Raw genomic sequence first — 16677 nt, 5'->3', positions numbered from 1 at the left:
TTGAAGAAAATTTATTTTTCCCAAACCTGGTGGGAGAGGGGTGGTGACCTGCCTTCTCTCAGAGGATATATTTCTAAATTTGGCCAAACCAGCATTACATATATATATAAATCATATCATTTCCTTTATTTATCCCTAGCATTACAACATAGGGTTAGTTTGCTTCAGAGATATGCAGTGAAATGTGTATTAATTTGCTTTCAGTAAGTTACAACAAAAGTTTTTTAAAAAGACAAAGCGTTTTGTCAGTTATTTGTGTGTTGTTCTTTCCTGTTCAAACCAAATCACGTGATTTCTTGCTGGAAATCATTGTAGAAACCTAATCAAAATAGCATGCTCTAACTACCAATAAAATAAATAAATAACACTGTTGACACCTCCTGCAATACCTGAGATAGTTTGTCTAAATTACAAGTTAAATACATTAGAACTAATATCACTATTTCCTATGCATTCAGAAACCTTCCGAATTTTGAATATACCACAGGTTTTGAAATTAATTCCATTCAATCTTAAACTATGCTTGTACAGAAATTAAGGTTTTATTTTGGTAACCTTCAGTGGGCATTGGCTAGTGACAGAAATGAACATTACTATAAAAACTGAACATTTGTACAGAACAATATTACCCATTGTAATTTCTCTATTCACACTTGTCATAATGTTACTTCACTCTTCAAAAGCCTATTTTGTTCAAAATCTTACGGGATCATTCCTTTTATGTATAGAGAGTTTCATTCTAATCCAGTCTGCTTTCATTGAGCTGGGCTTTTTCCCCTCTTTTCTTTATGTTGAATACCTTTTGATACCTTTACAGATTTCATTGAGTCTGGATCTTAGACTTCTGAAAATGTGAAATTGGGACTATTTATTCTCATTCAAATAATAAATGTGGTGTGAATTTCCAGGAAGTTGTTTAATAAAACAGTATCTTATGAAGCTTGCAGAATTACAGCTGGCAAATTAATTTAAGTGGTCAAAGTTTAACCACAGCTGCAGAGAAATTATGCTCTGTATCAAGGCCCTAAACTCATAAATTGGTCTTATTTTCAGTTCTAAGTGTATACTTACACCGCTGTTACGTTTTCTGTGTTGCTAATGAGTTCATGCTTTTTGTCAAAATATTGGACTCCCCAAGTGCATAAATGAAGAAAAAACAATTTGGGTGGGGAGATTTTAATCAAATCAATCATAATCATCATCATAACAATATAGAGGTATTCTCAATTTAATTCCCCCTAGAGAACTTTGTCCTGTCACTTCTATATTTGGATATTTTTAATCCCTTTCTAAAAATATTCCTGCTAAAGGTGTAAGAGTGCAATTTTCTTAAGGGAAATGTTGGTGGAAGATGCTACATAAGGATGTCCTCAGCCCCTGTGACTGTCAGGGCTGGGGATATGGGCACAGGCAGCTTTGGGGAGAAAAGCTCCTTGAACATCCAGCAGTGATATCCACCAGTGCACAAACCAATCCCATGGAAAATTAATGTAGTTGCAAGGGTATTGGGGTTTGTCTTAGTAATAATTGTGTAAGTAAACAAACTCACTGCCTCTTTGTCTGAATTTGAGGTAATTAATAAGTAATTAATTGCAATTGGATAGTCATTCATACTTTGAAAACTGAAAATTATATTTTAACTGCTGTGTGTTTGCCAGTCAAAATTACACTGGAAGGAGATTTGTCATTTTGGAATAATAAATTTCCTTGCATGGTATTTCCAAATAATAGATTGTTTGGGTTGTCCTGTTTCCTGTTTCTAACCATTTTATTGCTTTTGGTATCAGTACTGTAGCACTGTCCCTATTTTAATCTAAAAAACCCAAAAGACTGGGGTAATATTAGAGAATATTTGTGGGTATTCTGAGGGAAAAATAAGAATCTCATACTGACGTGAGAGCAATAAAAAGCAATGCTGTCATTTACTGTCGTCATTCACATTAAATATATTTTGTCTAAAATTACCCATCTGGAGCATATCCATAGTATGGGACATATATCCATCTTCTTGTAGCATACTCATTTATTTTATCTAATGTATGTAATATATAAATGAAGTGTAATCATTTTTATTTACTCTGGTGATGTCAGCATCCGTAATAAATCTAAAATTCACATGCAACGTCAAAATAACAGAAACTAATTTGTCAGTGATAACGTATCCAGACTGATATTATTTTACTTTTAAAAGGTTAAGGCCATTTCTTGCATCTTTTAAGTAATAAATTTCAAGTGTGATGCTTAAAAGCTCTGTGTACATATCATATGAAAAATGGTTCTTGTTCATCATAACCTTTCTTTACAAATAAAATTGCACATAAATAAATTACAACAAAAATATTAGAACTAAAAGAATTCTGAAGCACTATTGTCATATTTTTGCCATTATTTATACTTCATTCCTATGTAGGAATTTTATACTGAAGTGAGGAAAAAACTGAAAGAATACATTAGAAATTTTATACAGCATTTCAGAAGCTGAATGTGTGTGTGTAGTATGTGAAATAAGTATTTAAAACAATGGTGAAGAAATAACAGTGTTTGAATTCCACTGGATGAGCAAAAACGTACATTTACCTTTTTTCAAAGTGTGTGCTCGAGAAGGCTTTATTATTTTTAAAAATAGGGATTTATTAATTATTCAGACTAAGAATATTCTCACCAAATCTTTCACTAATCACCTGCTGGATATTTATCACTCAGCAACAGACAGAAGACAGGAGGTTTATGTAGTCTTCCAGAAAGTATTCACAAGCACTAACTTCTCCCATTCATTGGCAGTAGACAATAATGAAACAAATATAGCATTGACAACTCTAATGAAATGGTAGAATATTTTTCTTTAAAAGGTTCCATAGATCATTTCTTACCTGCCTAATTGTTTTCATCATTCAGGAGTTTGCATAAGAGTCTATAATTTATTCAAATGAATGATACTATATTTATACTATATTTAATCATGATTAATGTCATTGCAATAAATACCAAAGGAGGTAATCATAACATGCCACTTATGATAATGTCTTGCCATCATTTTATATCACAGTGATGTTTCAGTGCATTTGCACCATTGTAAAGTCAACCATGCTGTTATGGTTCGCTGTGATTAATGTGACCACCAGTGAAAGCTGATAATAATTAGTCTCTTTCATAAATTGTCATTAAATAGAATATATCCCCTAGAATAAATTTAATCTCATTTTAAGTGTGAAACACGGCAAATGACTCCTCTATCAATTCGTAAGAAATATTTAATGAGAAGTGGAAGTCTACTATACACTGAAAAATGCTTTTGTAATTTGTGTTTTCCTAGATTTTGGTGAAAGGTACCGTAGGAGATGGTTTCACTGGAGACATTGGACTTGATGATGTGTCTTTTCTGGGCTGTACTCTTTACAATGGTAAGAGCTGAAGTGCACATCTCTGACCTGTGAGCTGATTGATTGCTGTCATTTGAAAATATTGCTACTAGAAAAGTATAAACCAGGTTAAACTGTGACTATGCCTGACAAGGAAATCCAGACTTGTTTCCCTGCTTCTCAGACCCTCATATCCAGGCATCAGCACAAAATAGTTTCTGCTGTGCATGTAAGGTCCAAAAGAGACCCTTAGCGAGAAGTGTGCCGCTTCCATACTCTTTGAGATTTTTATTCCTAAAAGGTAAAAGAAACTCATCTGTGTGTAAATGAACTGAACTTTTATTCATCCTATTCAGTTTGATACAGCTTTCCACCCCAATAATTCCTAATATACTTACTGTGCCAATTGCTCTCACGTGACAGCACAAAAGTAGTTCAGGTGATAGAGCAACCTGTCATCAAAAGTCATTGTTACTAAGGGTAGTACAATGTCTACAGAATTGTAAAATATTATATCCCAAAAGACATGTACTTCAAGACACCAGCCTTGAGATCCAGAGGTCATCACAGAAGGGATTTTAAGAGGGCTGCTGTTAGCTGCAGCAGGCATTGCAGGGTTATATATGGTGTGACAGTTGCTGTAAAGTCATGACAGGGCTGTAGAGCAGCAAACAGTTTAAAACAGTGTCTGAATATTAGTATCCTAGCACTTCATATATACACCCTAGTGCAGATGAGTTTTGTTCTGCCACTCCAAAAATTTCTTGTAGATATAATTGGTTCTACTAGGAATATCAAATGTGTATGGTATTTCTTTTGCAGATAATTATCTAATGTTTTACCATACTTATACAGAGTAAAGCTGTTATTATAACATTTTGGATATAAAGGCTTTTTGTAAATAGTTAATGTACCGTGACTTATATTCAGGGGACATAAAAGAAATAATCAGAAAATACCTAAATATTTTTAAATTAGTTAGGAAGAAAACTTTCAAAATAAACAAGAAATTTGGAAATTATTGAGGGTCAGAGTTTCAAAGTTAATAACTAAACAAAGAAAAGCTCATTGTGTGGAAAGATAAAATAGTCAAGTATAATGGTGGACAGGAATCAGGTTTTGTGTTATGTATATACTGAAAATATTTTAAGTGTTGAGAGCAATTTTTGAGACAGTCCAGGGTCCTGCCTTTATTTTATCTCCTCCATGTCATAAAAGTATCCCAACAACCAAAAAACAGTCAGAGAGACTGTGGGAATAGCCTGCAAAACAGACAACAGCTGTGGCATATTCCACCATATTTAACACAAGTGGGATCAGGCTGAAAAAGCAGGGTTCCCCTGTCCCTGTGCACTAGAATCAAGCACTGCCCAGTTGCTCTTGCTCCACTTTAAGTGACCAAATACTCACAGGGAGAGATGGTTTTGACAGCTTGGTGGTAAAGTCTCCCATAAGTAACATTGAAGATGTTGAATCTTTTGAATCTTGAATGTACTGCTTCAATACATCATTTGAATGCCCTAATCAAAGGCTATTCAGTGATGCTTGCTCTGGACAAAATGGTGTTTAATAAAGTATAGAAAATTAATTGTTTCAAAATAGAGGCAGTATCAGGTCCTCCTTTCTTTTCACGTGTGGCGAAGGCTAGGGTACTTCAAAATTTCTTCTTCCATTTCAGCTTATCAGGAGCAGAGGCTTGAACGTGGCATTTATATTTAAAAATTTCTGACCAATAAGGTCCTTGCTATTATTATGAGTTGTAGATAGATTTATCAATTAATACAATTCTTCCTTCAGAACATTCCTTCCCCTAAGTCTTTTGTTTGAGTTTTCGGACATTATGGGAGTATCATTCATTTGACTGGAATATAATTTATTTAATGTCATAGATTTTCTATCTACCCTACAAAATAGAAATGGGTAATTTATTATCAGTATTATTGCTCCAGCCTTCAAGGGTAAAAAAAAAAGAAATTCCTTGCTATCCCAGACACATTTAATATAAAAAGTCTTCACGCATACTTTTTAATTAACTCAGGTGTATTGCTCAGGTGCATTGTGCACTACAGCTAAAAATTTAATAAATTATTAAATTTTAAAAAGGAGTTTTATGATGAAAATTCATTTTATGGACAATAATAGCAAAGGTTTTCAAGAAAAGAGAGTAAGTTTGAAGAAAGGTGCATTTTAAAGAGTAGGAGGACAAAAAAAGATGATTTGCAAGAAGTGGTAATGAGTTTGAATGAAACATAAAGGAGGTGATGGAACAAGGTGGTGACCTCAGAATAATTTCTCTAATGAGAAAATAATTTTTTTCATGGATAAATTTACAAGGTAAGAAGGTTACATAGTAATTTCCACAGTCACTTGTAGTAATCAACATGTTAAAAAACCCCATTATCATCGGAATAATCTGTTAGCCTTGGTTCACTGAGAAAATCAGTTTCTGTGATTGCTTGGTGAGTCTTGGCATCAGTTTTTTGAAGTGATTCACTGGGTTAATCCAAATTCGAAAGACAGGCAAGAGGTGTAAATAAATTCCTGCAAGTGTCAAAGATTATATGGATGGTGTGATAAAACTAGTGCTTTCCACTGAGGACAGCTCCAATTCAGTTCCTGCTGAGCTCAACTCAACTGTCCCGGCATGTTTCCATTAAGCTATACCCTGGAAAAGGGTGGGAGCGGCAAGGGGAGAAACCATTATGAAGCTGGAGTGCCTTAGTCCAGGTGCTCAACGTTCTTTTGGCTCCTTTTTCAAAGGAAATTTGCCCACTATTTCTACAACTACTTCAGCAACTTCAGTTCCTGCCACACTCCCCATGAACAACTGCACAGAGAAGGAGTTTGTCTGCAGAGCCTCTGGCCACTGCATCCAGATGATCCAGAAGTGTGATTTTAGACCTGACTGCTCTGATAAGTCTGATGAGTCAGCTTGTGGTGAGTGGAATAGATGATGTTCTTTGCTACCTTACTAGTTTTGTGTCTTAAACACGTTGCTTCAGCAGTTCTATCTTATCTTTGCAATTTGATATTAGCACCTAAATGTTATTTTAATGTGATTTTCCCCAGAAAAATAATAGCATTTTGCTCTTAATATATGTGTGATGCAATGCACTTTCTGCCTTCTGATTCAGACTCAACGTTTCAATTCAGGTAACTGCTGAAATATGGCAGGGGAAGGAATCCTCAGCTCCCTAATGATTGATAACTATACATGACAATTTTAAGTGAGCATAGTTTCTTAAAATGTTCACTAGTCTAGACTGGAAGAGAGAATAACTTTAGAGTTTCATGTTCGGGGTGGATGTCTGGGAGAACTGGATCCACTTCTTACCTACTTCAATGAGTATGGGTTTCATTTGCTTGTTTGGCTGTTGGGGATTTTTTTACACCAAATTGTTTCAGCAGCAGCAACTATTGTGAAATTCACCCTACTCCACACAGAAGTGAGTTCCAGCCTGTAAAGCTGTTAGTCTTATGGGAATGCTGTAAGTGGGAAAATGGACAAGGTCCGCATATGATGTCCATAAAGATCTAAGGCAATTGTCTGTTGCTTCTGAGTTGCAGCAGTTCACACTGTAGCATTTTAGAAGCTATTAATGACTTCCTTTTGCCTCAAAGAACAGTACTTGAAAGAACTATTTACTGAAGACAGTTAATGTGGGGGACAGACATCTAGAGACAGTGACCTCATCATCCTTTGCAAGCAAGACTATTGTCACTGAAAATGAAAACTCTGAATTCATTACACAAAGTGTAGGGAATTCAGTCACCTCTCTCAAGGCTGAGGACTCAGTGAGGAAAAGCATCCTTCACTCCCTATGTCTATTTCTTATGTGGGAATAACCGGAAGAAATGAATCTGATGTTTAAGTATCACTGGGTAGTTTCCTATAGTGTGAAAAAACACCAGCCTTCGAAATCTGGCCCTGAGAAATAAATGCAGAGCCCTCTGATTATTTCTCTCCTCAGAAATTTACATTATCTTACAAAACATCTTTTCCTTCTAAGCAAGATAAATACTGTGGAGACTACACCTTTACATATTTGTTCTGTCTGAGGTCTCCCATCACTAAGATGGGAATTTATCACTTAAAAGACAATGCTGGACTAGGACTTAAAAACATCCTGACTGAAACAGAAATATGGTCACAGGAAGGTGTTATCTTTCTCAGAGGCACTTTACATATAATGTTTACAAAGCATGTTAAAAAGGGGAATATGCATTTAATGCAACTCATCATTCTCATGAAACATCACAAATCTTCGTATGGGCAACTCATGAGATCACACTGCCTGCAGTTTGCTTCCTTAGTGAGGATATACAAGCTGTAAATCAAAACTCACTCTCTCTTTAGTCTACCATTTTTAGCCTTCAAGGAAAGAAGTATCAGGCACAGTCTACCAACAAACTATGATTTCTCGATGCAGCATTTTATATGGGTTTATGGGTTAAAATAAATTCTCATTTTCCTCGCACAAGTCTCAAAAAAGTCACTTAAGCGTAATAATCTGTTCCAAAGTTCTGGAGAGTGACTAGACTCAACTTGGATCATGTGCTGGAGAATAAATATTCATAGCAGAAATGGAAAATAAATTGGTTTCTTTACCCTAAGGAGGATCAGTAGTGAGCTCACTTTTCTTGTCCAGTTGCTCAGGAAGCAAAAAGTCATTGAAAGGCAGTTGCATATTTATTTAGTAAGACAACAATTCAGTATTTGACACCAATACCAAATAGATGCATTTTTATGTAACTTTCAAGTTTTGTGAGAACTGCTTTGTTTTGTTTTGGGGTTTTTTTAGAACTTTGGGCATGGACTTTGTACACAATTTATAATGGTTTGCTAATGTCATCAGCCTACAGGACTGGAGACAGAACCATACAGCAGCTCACAGATTCTTGGCTGATGAATTTTACATAAATTTCCATGTATATTATATGGCAGATTATTAGAATGAGCTGAAAGCTGGTCAGAACGCATAGGAAGGTAGATACTATGGTGCAAATAAATTGGTGTATTCCCAAAATTAGAATCTGTCTAATAGAGGAGAACATATATAATTCATGTTTTATCTATAAGGAAAAAACTATGCATGTTAGTAATGTGTAAGTATTCACAGATACTATGAATTGAATGCGTTTTATCTACATGTTGCTTTTTGTATTGTAACATGAGTTAAAAATTTTCAATTTTTATATAAACATGAGTAATCACTGTTAATCTCTAAAGTTACGGAAGTCTGTGACTTCGAAGATAAAGGCCTGTGTGGATGGCATCAACCAGCCTTGGAACAGATGTCAAGAAACTATTCCATACATATCACAAACACATTCAAGTGGCAACTTGGAAGAGGAGCAAATCTCTACCCTGAGCAAGAACAACACTGCCCATTAACCGATCATACTACGTGAGTACATTTTTTCAGGTGCTCGAGTCTCTTCTAGAATGTGTGATCTTAACCACATACAGATTGTCTAGGGGAAAAACTGTTCCGTTTACAATACAGAAACAGTTTACTGATTTAATAATGACACATAATTAACTGACAACCAGTGAAGTAGGTATGCAGGATCAATACTACAGATGAATCAAAATAAAAAAACATTAATAAGCAGATAAAAATTACTAAACACCTTTCTATAAGTAATTCCCAAAAGATTCAGTACATCCCCATTCAGAGAAGCACATGTGTACTCCTCCCACAGGATATGTGGAGTACAAGCATGTTCCCACTTATGGGAAAGCAAGTTTGGAAGACATGGCTGCTCCAGCTTTATGTGTACCCATGCCATGAGAAATCACCCTCCTTGTAGCATGCCAAACTCCCAGCCCAGCAGTTGGCTGCAGGCTGTTGGCAGCATCCAGTGGGGGTGGTGCTTTGTCTGGTCTCTGCAGTGGTTGTGGCATCAGCAAGATGACCTCTGGCATGTCAAAAACAGATGTTGGCCACTGCTCTTTGCACTGCGTTATCAATCCCTGCTACTAAAAATTCTCATCCTACTTTTACACTTCTTTTCAAGCTGACTTCTCCTTTGAAATCTGGCTTTGTAATTAATTTGGTACTAATTTAGTTCACGGTGGTCATCCTCTTGATCAGTTTTAGGTGAATACCTTCTCAAATGGTCTTTCTTCACACAACTAATTTATGCTCATTTTTCTACCTTACTAGCTATGGTTAGTTGTAAGCTATTGCTACCAGTTTTGTTATTGTTATTGTTATTGTTATTGTTAATTATCGTTGTTAGCTATTGCTCTTATCCCAGCAGTTTTACCCACGGGTGGGCAGTACAAGTTAACACAATAGGTCTTGTGAATCCTGCAGTCATTTAATATTTGACTAATGCAGTTCAAAACTACTGTAGTTAGAGCTAACTTCAGTTTCGTTGATATTTTATTTACCATTTATTTTGATTTTACCATTTTTCTGGTAAATTATATCACTTCATATTAAAATGTAAAATATTTCTATTCTCTCAGTGAAGATTTGTAAATTAACATTGCATTCTAGGTAGATTGCTTAAGATAGGTACTAGCTCCCTGGAAGATACTCCTTTCATTTAGCTCAAGGAACAAAACTTAAGTTTTCTGCATGCACCTTTGGTTTTAAATGTGTGAGGTTTTGTTTTGTTTTTTTTTAATTAAGTAAGAAATGTGTTTTAAAAAGATGCATTAATCCAGTTAAAAGTAACAGTAAGATTTATTGATAAAAAACCCCTACAGATAACTAGCAAATGTATTGAGTACAAACAATTTTCAATGTAATACAACTTCATTAATAAGAAAATTTCTGTGCAGTGTATTTATTCTGAACAGAAAAATACTTGCCTGGTTCTAGTGACACATATGTTTACTTCCTGTGGCAATAGCCCATAGAGTGCAGAGATGGTCTTTAAATTAAGACCACTCCAACAAAATCTTTGCTATATTGCTACTAGTTTCAAATTACATTATATTGCATTTAATCAGCCTGAATTCTATCACTATTAAAGAATGAGCTCAATATGTTAGTTTCACTGTGCACTTCATTAAAATTACTGCATTTTTACAAAAATCCCAAAACAACAATACCAAATCCAGAAAAAATCATTCAACAATAGCAAAGAATTGCAATGCTACCTAGTTGTTTCTCGGTCTCATGTGAAAAGGAAGTATATTCCATAAAAAAGAGCAACTGTTTACAATAAATTAGCTGTCAAATCTTTCATTGACTGCTCTTTAATTGTTATATATTAGCCAATACCAGCCCTGTATGTGTACTTAGTAAATCCTCTCACAACCTTTCCACTATATGTTTGAATTGGCACAGTGATACATGGAATTTTATTACTGGTTTTCAACATATTTTCAGGGTTTAATGCAACAAACAGTATATTGAAAAGGACTGATGAAAAGAGAAAGTAAATGATCCATAGAGATTGCAGTTTTCAGGCAACTCTGTAATGTATTTCTCTTGTGGTGTCTCACATGAGATGCAGTTTGGTTCTATGGTTTCCCCCTTCCCCTTGTTTATTGGTCTATAGAGAAGTACAGAAAATAGATCCTTCCAAATTACAACAGGAGATGCAGAGCAGCAGTTTTGTTGAATTAAAACCCTGCAACATTTAGTTTTATTTTCTCATCCATTTTCCCCAAACTTCCATGGAGTTAGATGAGGCAAGCTGTGTTAATCTTGTATGTTTACAAATTAAAATAAAATATGCATGACTACATATAGAAATGTTTGGATTCATCCTGATTCAAGAGTAGCTGGCAGTGCAGCTTACAATGAGTTCTTTCAGCAAAAATACATGTGAATACTTGGACTCAAACCATCTGCTTCCCCAGAATAAGTACTTGGGCTAGCCACATGTAGGCCGGTGAATTGTGAGGTGGAGGTGTGAGTCTTTAAAGCTGTAATTACATTAATTAAGTGAAAGTAATTACTTTGGAAATAGTGAGAACAGCTTGTATGTGTATATATAAACCAAAGGCTGGAGGATTAGAAGCCATTTTGGGAGTTTGCCGTGGGAGCCTGGCTTGAGATAGACAGTCCCTGGCTTGAGCTAGAAAAAGTCAGTTGTGTGTTCTACAAAGGACTAGGAGGCATTGGCGTTGTGCACGGAAAAGACCAATATTCATGTATGAATGTAGAGCTCCTGTGACATGTTTCTATACTTAGCAAATGGAATTCTCTATTGCAGATTGGTTTAGAAAAGCTATAACAATAAAAGTAGCAGTTTGTGTAGGTTTAAACAAGTGTACAGAGTTGACATCAGCAAATGGATAAGTCTATCAGTTTATTTCCTTTTTAAAGAATCTGGATAGGGATGTAGCAAATTCTTTGACATTATTAATGAAATTTGGGTACAACTGTTAATTGAAAACTTTGTAGTCACTTAATTGACATGATAATTCATGCACCAAATCTAATGAATCAAACCAAAAATGGATGCAGAAATAAAATTCTAAGCTGACATGATAATTATTGCTGTGTAAATAGCTCCTCTGATGAACATATTTTTAACCCATGTGTCTTGCTTTTGTGTCTGCTTTTCAGACAATCATTATCAGAATTCAGGACAGGAAAATCAGGCAAAATTAAAGTTTTTAAGTAATATACTTAAGCCCAGCAGTTTTTTCAACTATCAAGAAATGCTTTAAATTTGAGAGTCTAAGAACTTCAAAATAGGAGAAAAAAATATTAAGTATTGTATATATGGTTTTACTTGTTTGCTTGGGGTTTTTTTTGTTTGTTTGTTGTTGGTTTCTTTTTCCTTGTTTGTCTAACTTAAATAATACCATTTACTTTTAAGAATAAGATAATGGCCAGAAATTATTTGCAGGATGATGTCATATTATTTCAGTGCAAGTAATCATAATTTAATCAGACCTAATTTTGTACAAAGAAAGAGAATGTACCCAAAGTCTTTTTTTGCCTCTTATGTTAGGATGCCAGAGCATGGGATTAATCTCATAATGAAAATAAATTAAACTGTGAAGACTTTAATCATTCTGTGTCAGTAAAACTTTGCCAACTCATTTTCTTTCTGGAATTCGTATTTATTATATAAAACAAGGCATCAAAGTTTTATGTGATACACTTGGAGTATGGTCACAGATAGAAATTTTCTTCTAGAATTTTGACTCTCAGGATCCAATAATAAATATACCATGCTTTTATTTAGTACAAGAATTCCTTCTCACACTTCTGGTGGTTTTCTTTTGAGCAACTTTCCGATGTCAGTGTCCAGTTACAGGTCTCAGTATGACTTGTGTTTTGGTGTGTTAAGCACCTTTGGTTCCATTCAGTTTGAATTAACTATTGAACTCAATCTTGTATTTGTGTGACAAGGATAGAATTTTTTTCTCTGTGGCACTATGCAAGGAACTCTGTCTGTTGGCATTCAGCTGTAAATACAAGTAGAGGTTGGCTTCTGCAGTAGGAAATAGCTCTATGGCATCCTTTCAGAAAGCAGTCTTCCAAAAAATTTATGTCTGCTTTATTATGGCATGACAGTCATATTATATTTTTTTGTTTCTGAGTTTATTATGCCGTAATATTAAATGTTAATGGATGTGAGAGATTACTAGGAAAAAGAAATGTTTCAAATCATAAGAGAACTTACTCTTTTTTGGAATAACCACATTAAAAGTAATTTATCCCATATGGCTGTAAGTGAAAATCTGCATTCCTAACAACTGTTCACTCCCTCTTTTCTCTTTTAATTTTTTTTAATCCATACTGAAATGCTTACATTTCATTCAAGGAAAACTTTCCTTTCATTTTTTTCTTCTAGTTGTTAGATACAGATTTTAGTTACTGACTATTTAAGACCTATTAATATTTAAGTGGTTGGAAGTGTTCAGCACAGAAAATCCTTCTCTCATGCATAGAATTAATTAAATTATTGGAGTTCTTATTGTCCTTTAGGAATATTGGAAATTACATATTTCATAACATTTTAATTTTGAATATATATTATTTTTCTGAAACAACATCCTCACAGCTGCAACAATCTTTATTCAGGGAACAAATTTTTTTAAGCCTATGAATATGTTATATGTCAAACTGCAAGAAGAGGTCTGTGAAGGTTTTGTTCACATATTGTGATCTATAATAGGCCATCCTATATTATCTACAGCAGGATAAGTAGTCAAAGTATTTCTGATGTAGACACTGAATATCTAACAAGTACAGATAGGAAAGAAACAAGGTATTTTTTTTATCATTCTCCATCCTTCTCATCGTAAATCTTCTCATGCTTTGTAAAGATTTGTGCCCTACTATATTTCTTTCAGATTCGCATTCACTGTAAACCTTAAGTAAAACCTTGGCACTGTCCACCACGAGTACCCTCTCCTTCCTATACACCTGTGGCCTTCTGGCTGAACTAATGGGCATAATGGGTAGTGCATTGAGGAGCTGTTACCCACACCACAAAGGAAGTGATCAATTTCTTTTTGAATGAATTCTTGCATATTAAGGTGTCTTTCACTTCTGAATTTTTGTAGCATTTTTTGTTATTCCTCCAGGAAGATGCAATGTTGTGGGAAATGTTAGGGTTTGTTGTTTTTTTTTTTTTTACAGAAGGATTATTCTATTTATATATATATATTTCTATAACACTTTCTGTAACAGTTCTAAATTTTCTCTACTCACCTTTGAGCAGTTTCCCACGTTACAGACAAATTTCAAGTAAAAGGCTGAATATCTACATGGCTTCCCCATTTTACACTTAATACTGAAGTTACATTGGACTATATATGAACACATAAAGATTAAACTGTCCTCATTCTTTGCCTGTTTCCTTTGGAATATTGTAATAATTAATTTTGAATGCTATATATTTGTATTGCAACTTTTTTTGCTAGAAAATATAGCAAGTTTTCTTTTTATACCCTCTTAAATTTTTGCCAGAATTTTCATATCATCTGGTTTCGACACTATAAACAAGAATTAATAGGAGTCAACAGAAAATGAAGTTAGTATGATGGAAAGGTCAAAGTATCACAGTTTACAACCACCTTTTGTCAAATATATAAGGCATTAAAATATCAATGCTATATTCTGATGACAGTACAAGAAAAAATGACAAAAATATAAATATTTTCTCATAAATATTTTTTTTAGGAATTAAAAGGTTAGAATTTAACTCTCTATTAGCTAAAATTTTTTCTCAGAAATCTTTTGATGAAATGTTTTTAGCTAGGAAGTTGTAGCTAATCTAGAAAAAAAAAAAACCTGCTAATGAATTAACTTTAGCAGAACTTCTGTCAGGTGGTTACTTATGCTTTGGGGGAAAGAAGCTAGAGAAGAGAGTTATCTCCCCTAGCCTCACTACCCTGATAAAGGGTGCCAAGGATGTGGAAAATGCAAACTGAAGCCACTGTCTTGACTGATTGAAACCATCAGCTTGAGCTTTGATGTCCCACATTTTCCTGATATGTCCAATATCCCACTATCCTTCCCCTTTGGTCAAGAGAGTGCTTCTGTTGAAGGTCACCTAGTGCCCTACTGGGTGTTCTTGGCCACTATTTTGGTTTTTTCTCTATACAGAAACCCATCTGTTCTAATTGCAGGTCACTCACACCTAGCAGATCCCAGACGGTGGTGGAGAGCTGAGGAACACTTTCAATGCATAATAGGTGCAATAGGTGTGGGGCTCTGATTTGCTACATAGATACTGCACAGTGTTTATGGACACAGAGAATCAGGAAAAATGGAGCACGTGGAGGCTGCTGCTTTCTGAATTTTGAAGTTTAGTAGGGTATGCTGATCACTGGGATACTTGTAACTCTGACTAAAATTTCCTTCTCCAGTTTATGTTTCCTGTTTGTTTGTTTTTCTCATTATTGCTGAGATTTGGAAAGAAATCAGAACTTTTTAGTGAAAGGGAGTTGTTTCTTTTCTAATCAAGTTTAGCCTTCAGTCCTAGGGAAAAATAATGAGTAAAGGCTATTTTATAAGTCCATTTAAGTGTTTAATCAGACGTTCTCAAACAATTTGTAGAAGATACACGGACGAATTAACACTTTAAAACTGAGAGATGTCCAACAATTCATTAAATAAGAGCTTGAACTTGCTGTACAAGACAGCATCTGAATAAGTTTCGATCCACTTTCAGACACTGCAACAATAGACAATTAGTACTGTGAAATGTATAATTCACAGCATGAGATGTGACTTGATAGCAGTGCCAGATTTAAGATGGGCCTAATTTTTTGATAGATCTCCAACTTTTCTTAACCCACCTAATCTTTCCCTAATTAGTATATTCAGTTCATTGTGTTCTTTTGAATGCCTTGAAGGGGAAAATGCGTGAGGATTCTTCTATGAATGTCCATTCTTTGCCAAATACAGTTTAAAAAATATTTGAAATATTAAGGTATTAACAAAGATAAGTATGCAAATATAGGTCAGTTGTTCATGTTGAAAATTTTATATCCATTACAATGTTGTGAATTTCCCTTTGAAATTAATTAGGATTTTTGGACTGGCACAGGAGTGTCTTTGTATAGGGAATGCTTCTAGTACAGAGGTAAAATTAATTATTTTCAAAGGGTGAATATCTAGATTTTAATGACACCTAGTGTAGCTGCCAACTAAGAGGTTTTCCATGGGTTAGTTTTCTAAATTGACCTGAGCTCTGCAGCTACTGGCAGGGGAGCCTGCCTGTATTCTGCTGAATTTCAGCACTTACATAAGATCTATGCTACAAGCCAGATTAATTCACTATTATAAATGTTGAAAAATACCTTGTTTTACAGTTCTTACCATTAACTTATTGAGGTCTCATTAAAAAAAAAAACAAAACACAAACAAAAAAATACTCAAAGGAGCCTTTTTATGGAATAGGAAAGAAATGAATTTAAGGAGGGATCAGTTGATTAACTCTCATGATGAAGAAAGTTATCTTCTCCAAAGATCACTTAAAAAACAAAGGTTGAGGGTGAAGAGGTGAAGAACATCATCTGAACAGAGTAACAGAAACTGATAATTTATTTTTATGGAAAGTTTCGGAATACCTTCTTACTAGTTTAAAATAAAAATGGGCCAGGTAAGAAAGAAATCTTTTATTTCCAAAGTCAGAGCTTGACAAACTGAACAGGTGATTGCGTGTAAGTTAATTGGCTTTCTTCAAACTCTTTCCTGTAGATCATGCACCTCTCTGGAAGTTCCATACAGGCTTCTATACCAGGCAGCTTAAGATTTCAAGACAGAGAAATTACTTTGTTCTGTGAGCAAAAATGATGCAGGTTAATTTTCACAAGAAGAAAGCTTTCCTTTTAAACACGGATAGGTCACAAGTACATTAGTCTTGTAGTCCTACAAAACTA

The 16677-nt window shown here is 34.6% G+C and overlaps 1 protein-coding gene across 1 annotated transcript in view; it reads left to right on the top strand.

The window, feature by feature from the left end:
* The window catches only part of MALRD1 (MAM and LDL receptor class A domain containing 1), a 234883-nt gene that overhangs the window by 68793 nt on the left and 149413 nt on the right, over window positions 1–16677 (top strand). The window contains exons 18-20 of the mRNA XM_048323783.1: window positions 3314–3401; window positions 6120–6296; window positions 8590–8767. Of these exons, the coding sequence (XP_048179740.1) occupies window positions 3314–3401; window positions 6120–6296; window positions 8590–8767 (443 nt within the window). The remainder of the gene's footprint in view (window positions 1–3313; window positions 3402–6119; window positions 6297–8589; window positions 8768–16677) is intronic.

The sequence above is a fragment of the Corvus hawaiiensis genome, chromosome 1, assembly GCF_020740725.1.
Source record: "Corvus hawaiiensis isolate bCorHaw1 chromosome 1, bCorHaw1.pri.cur, whole genome shotgun sequence".
Taxonomy (NCBI): Eukaryota; Metazoa; Chordata; class Aves; order Passeriformes; family Corvidae; genus Corvus; species Corvus hawaiiensis.
This window is presented reverse-complemented; position numbering and strand designations above follow the sequence as displayed.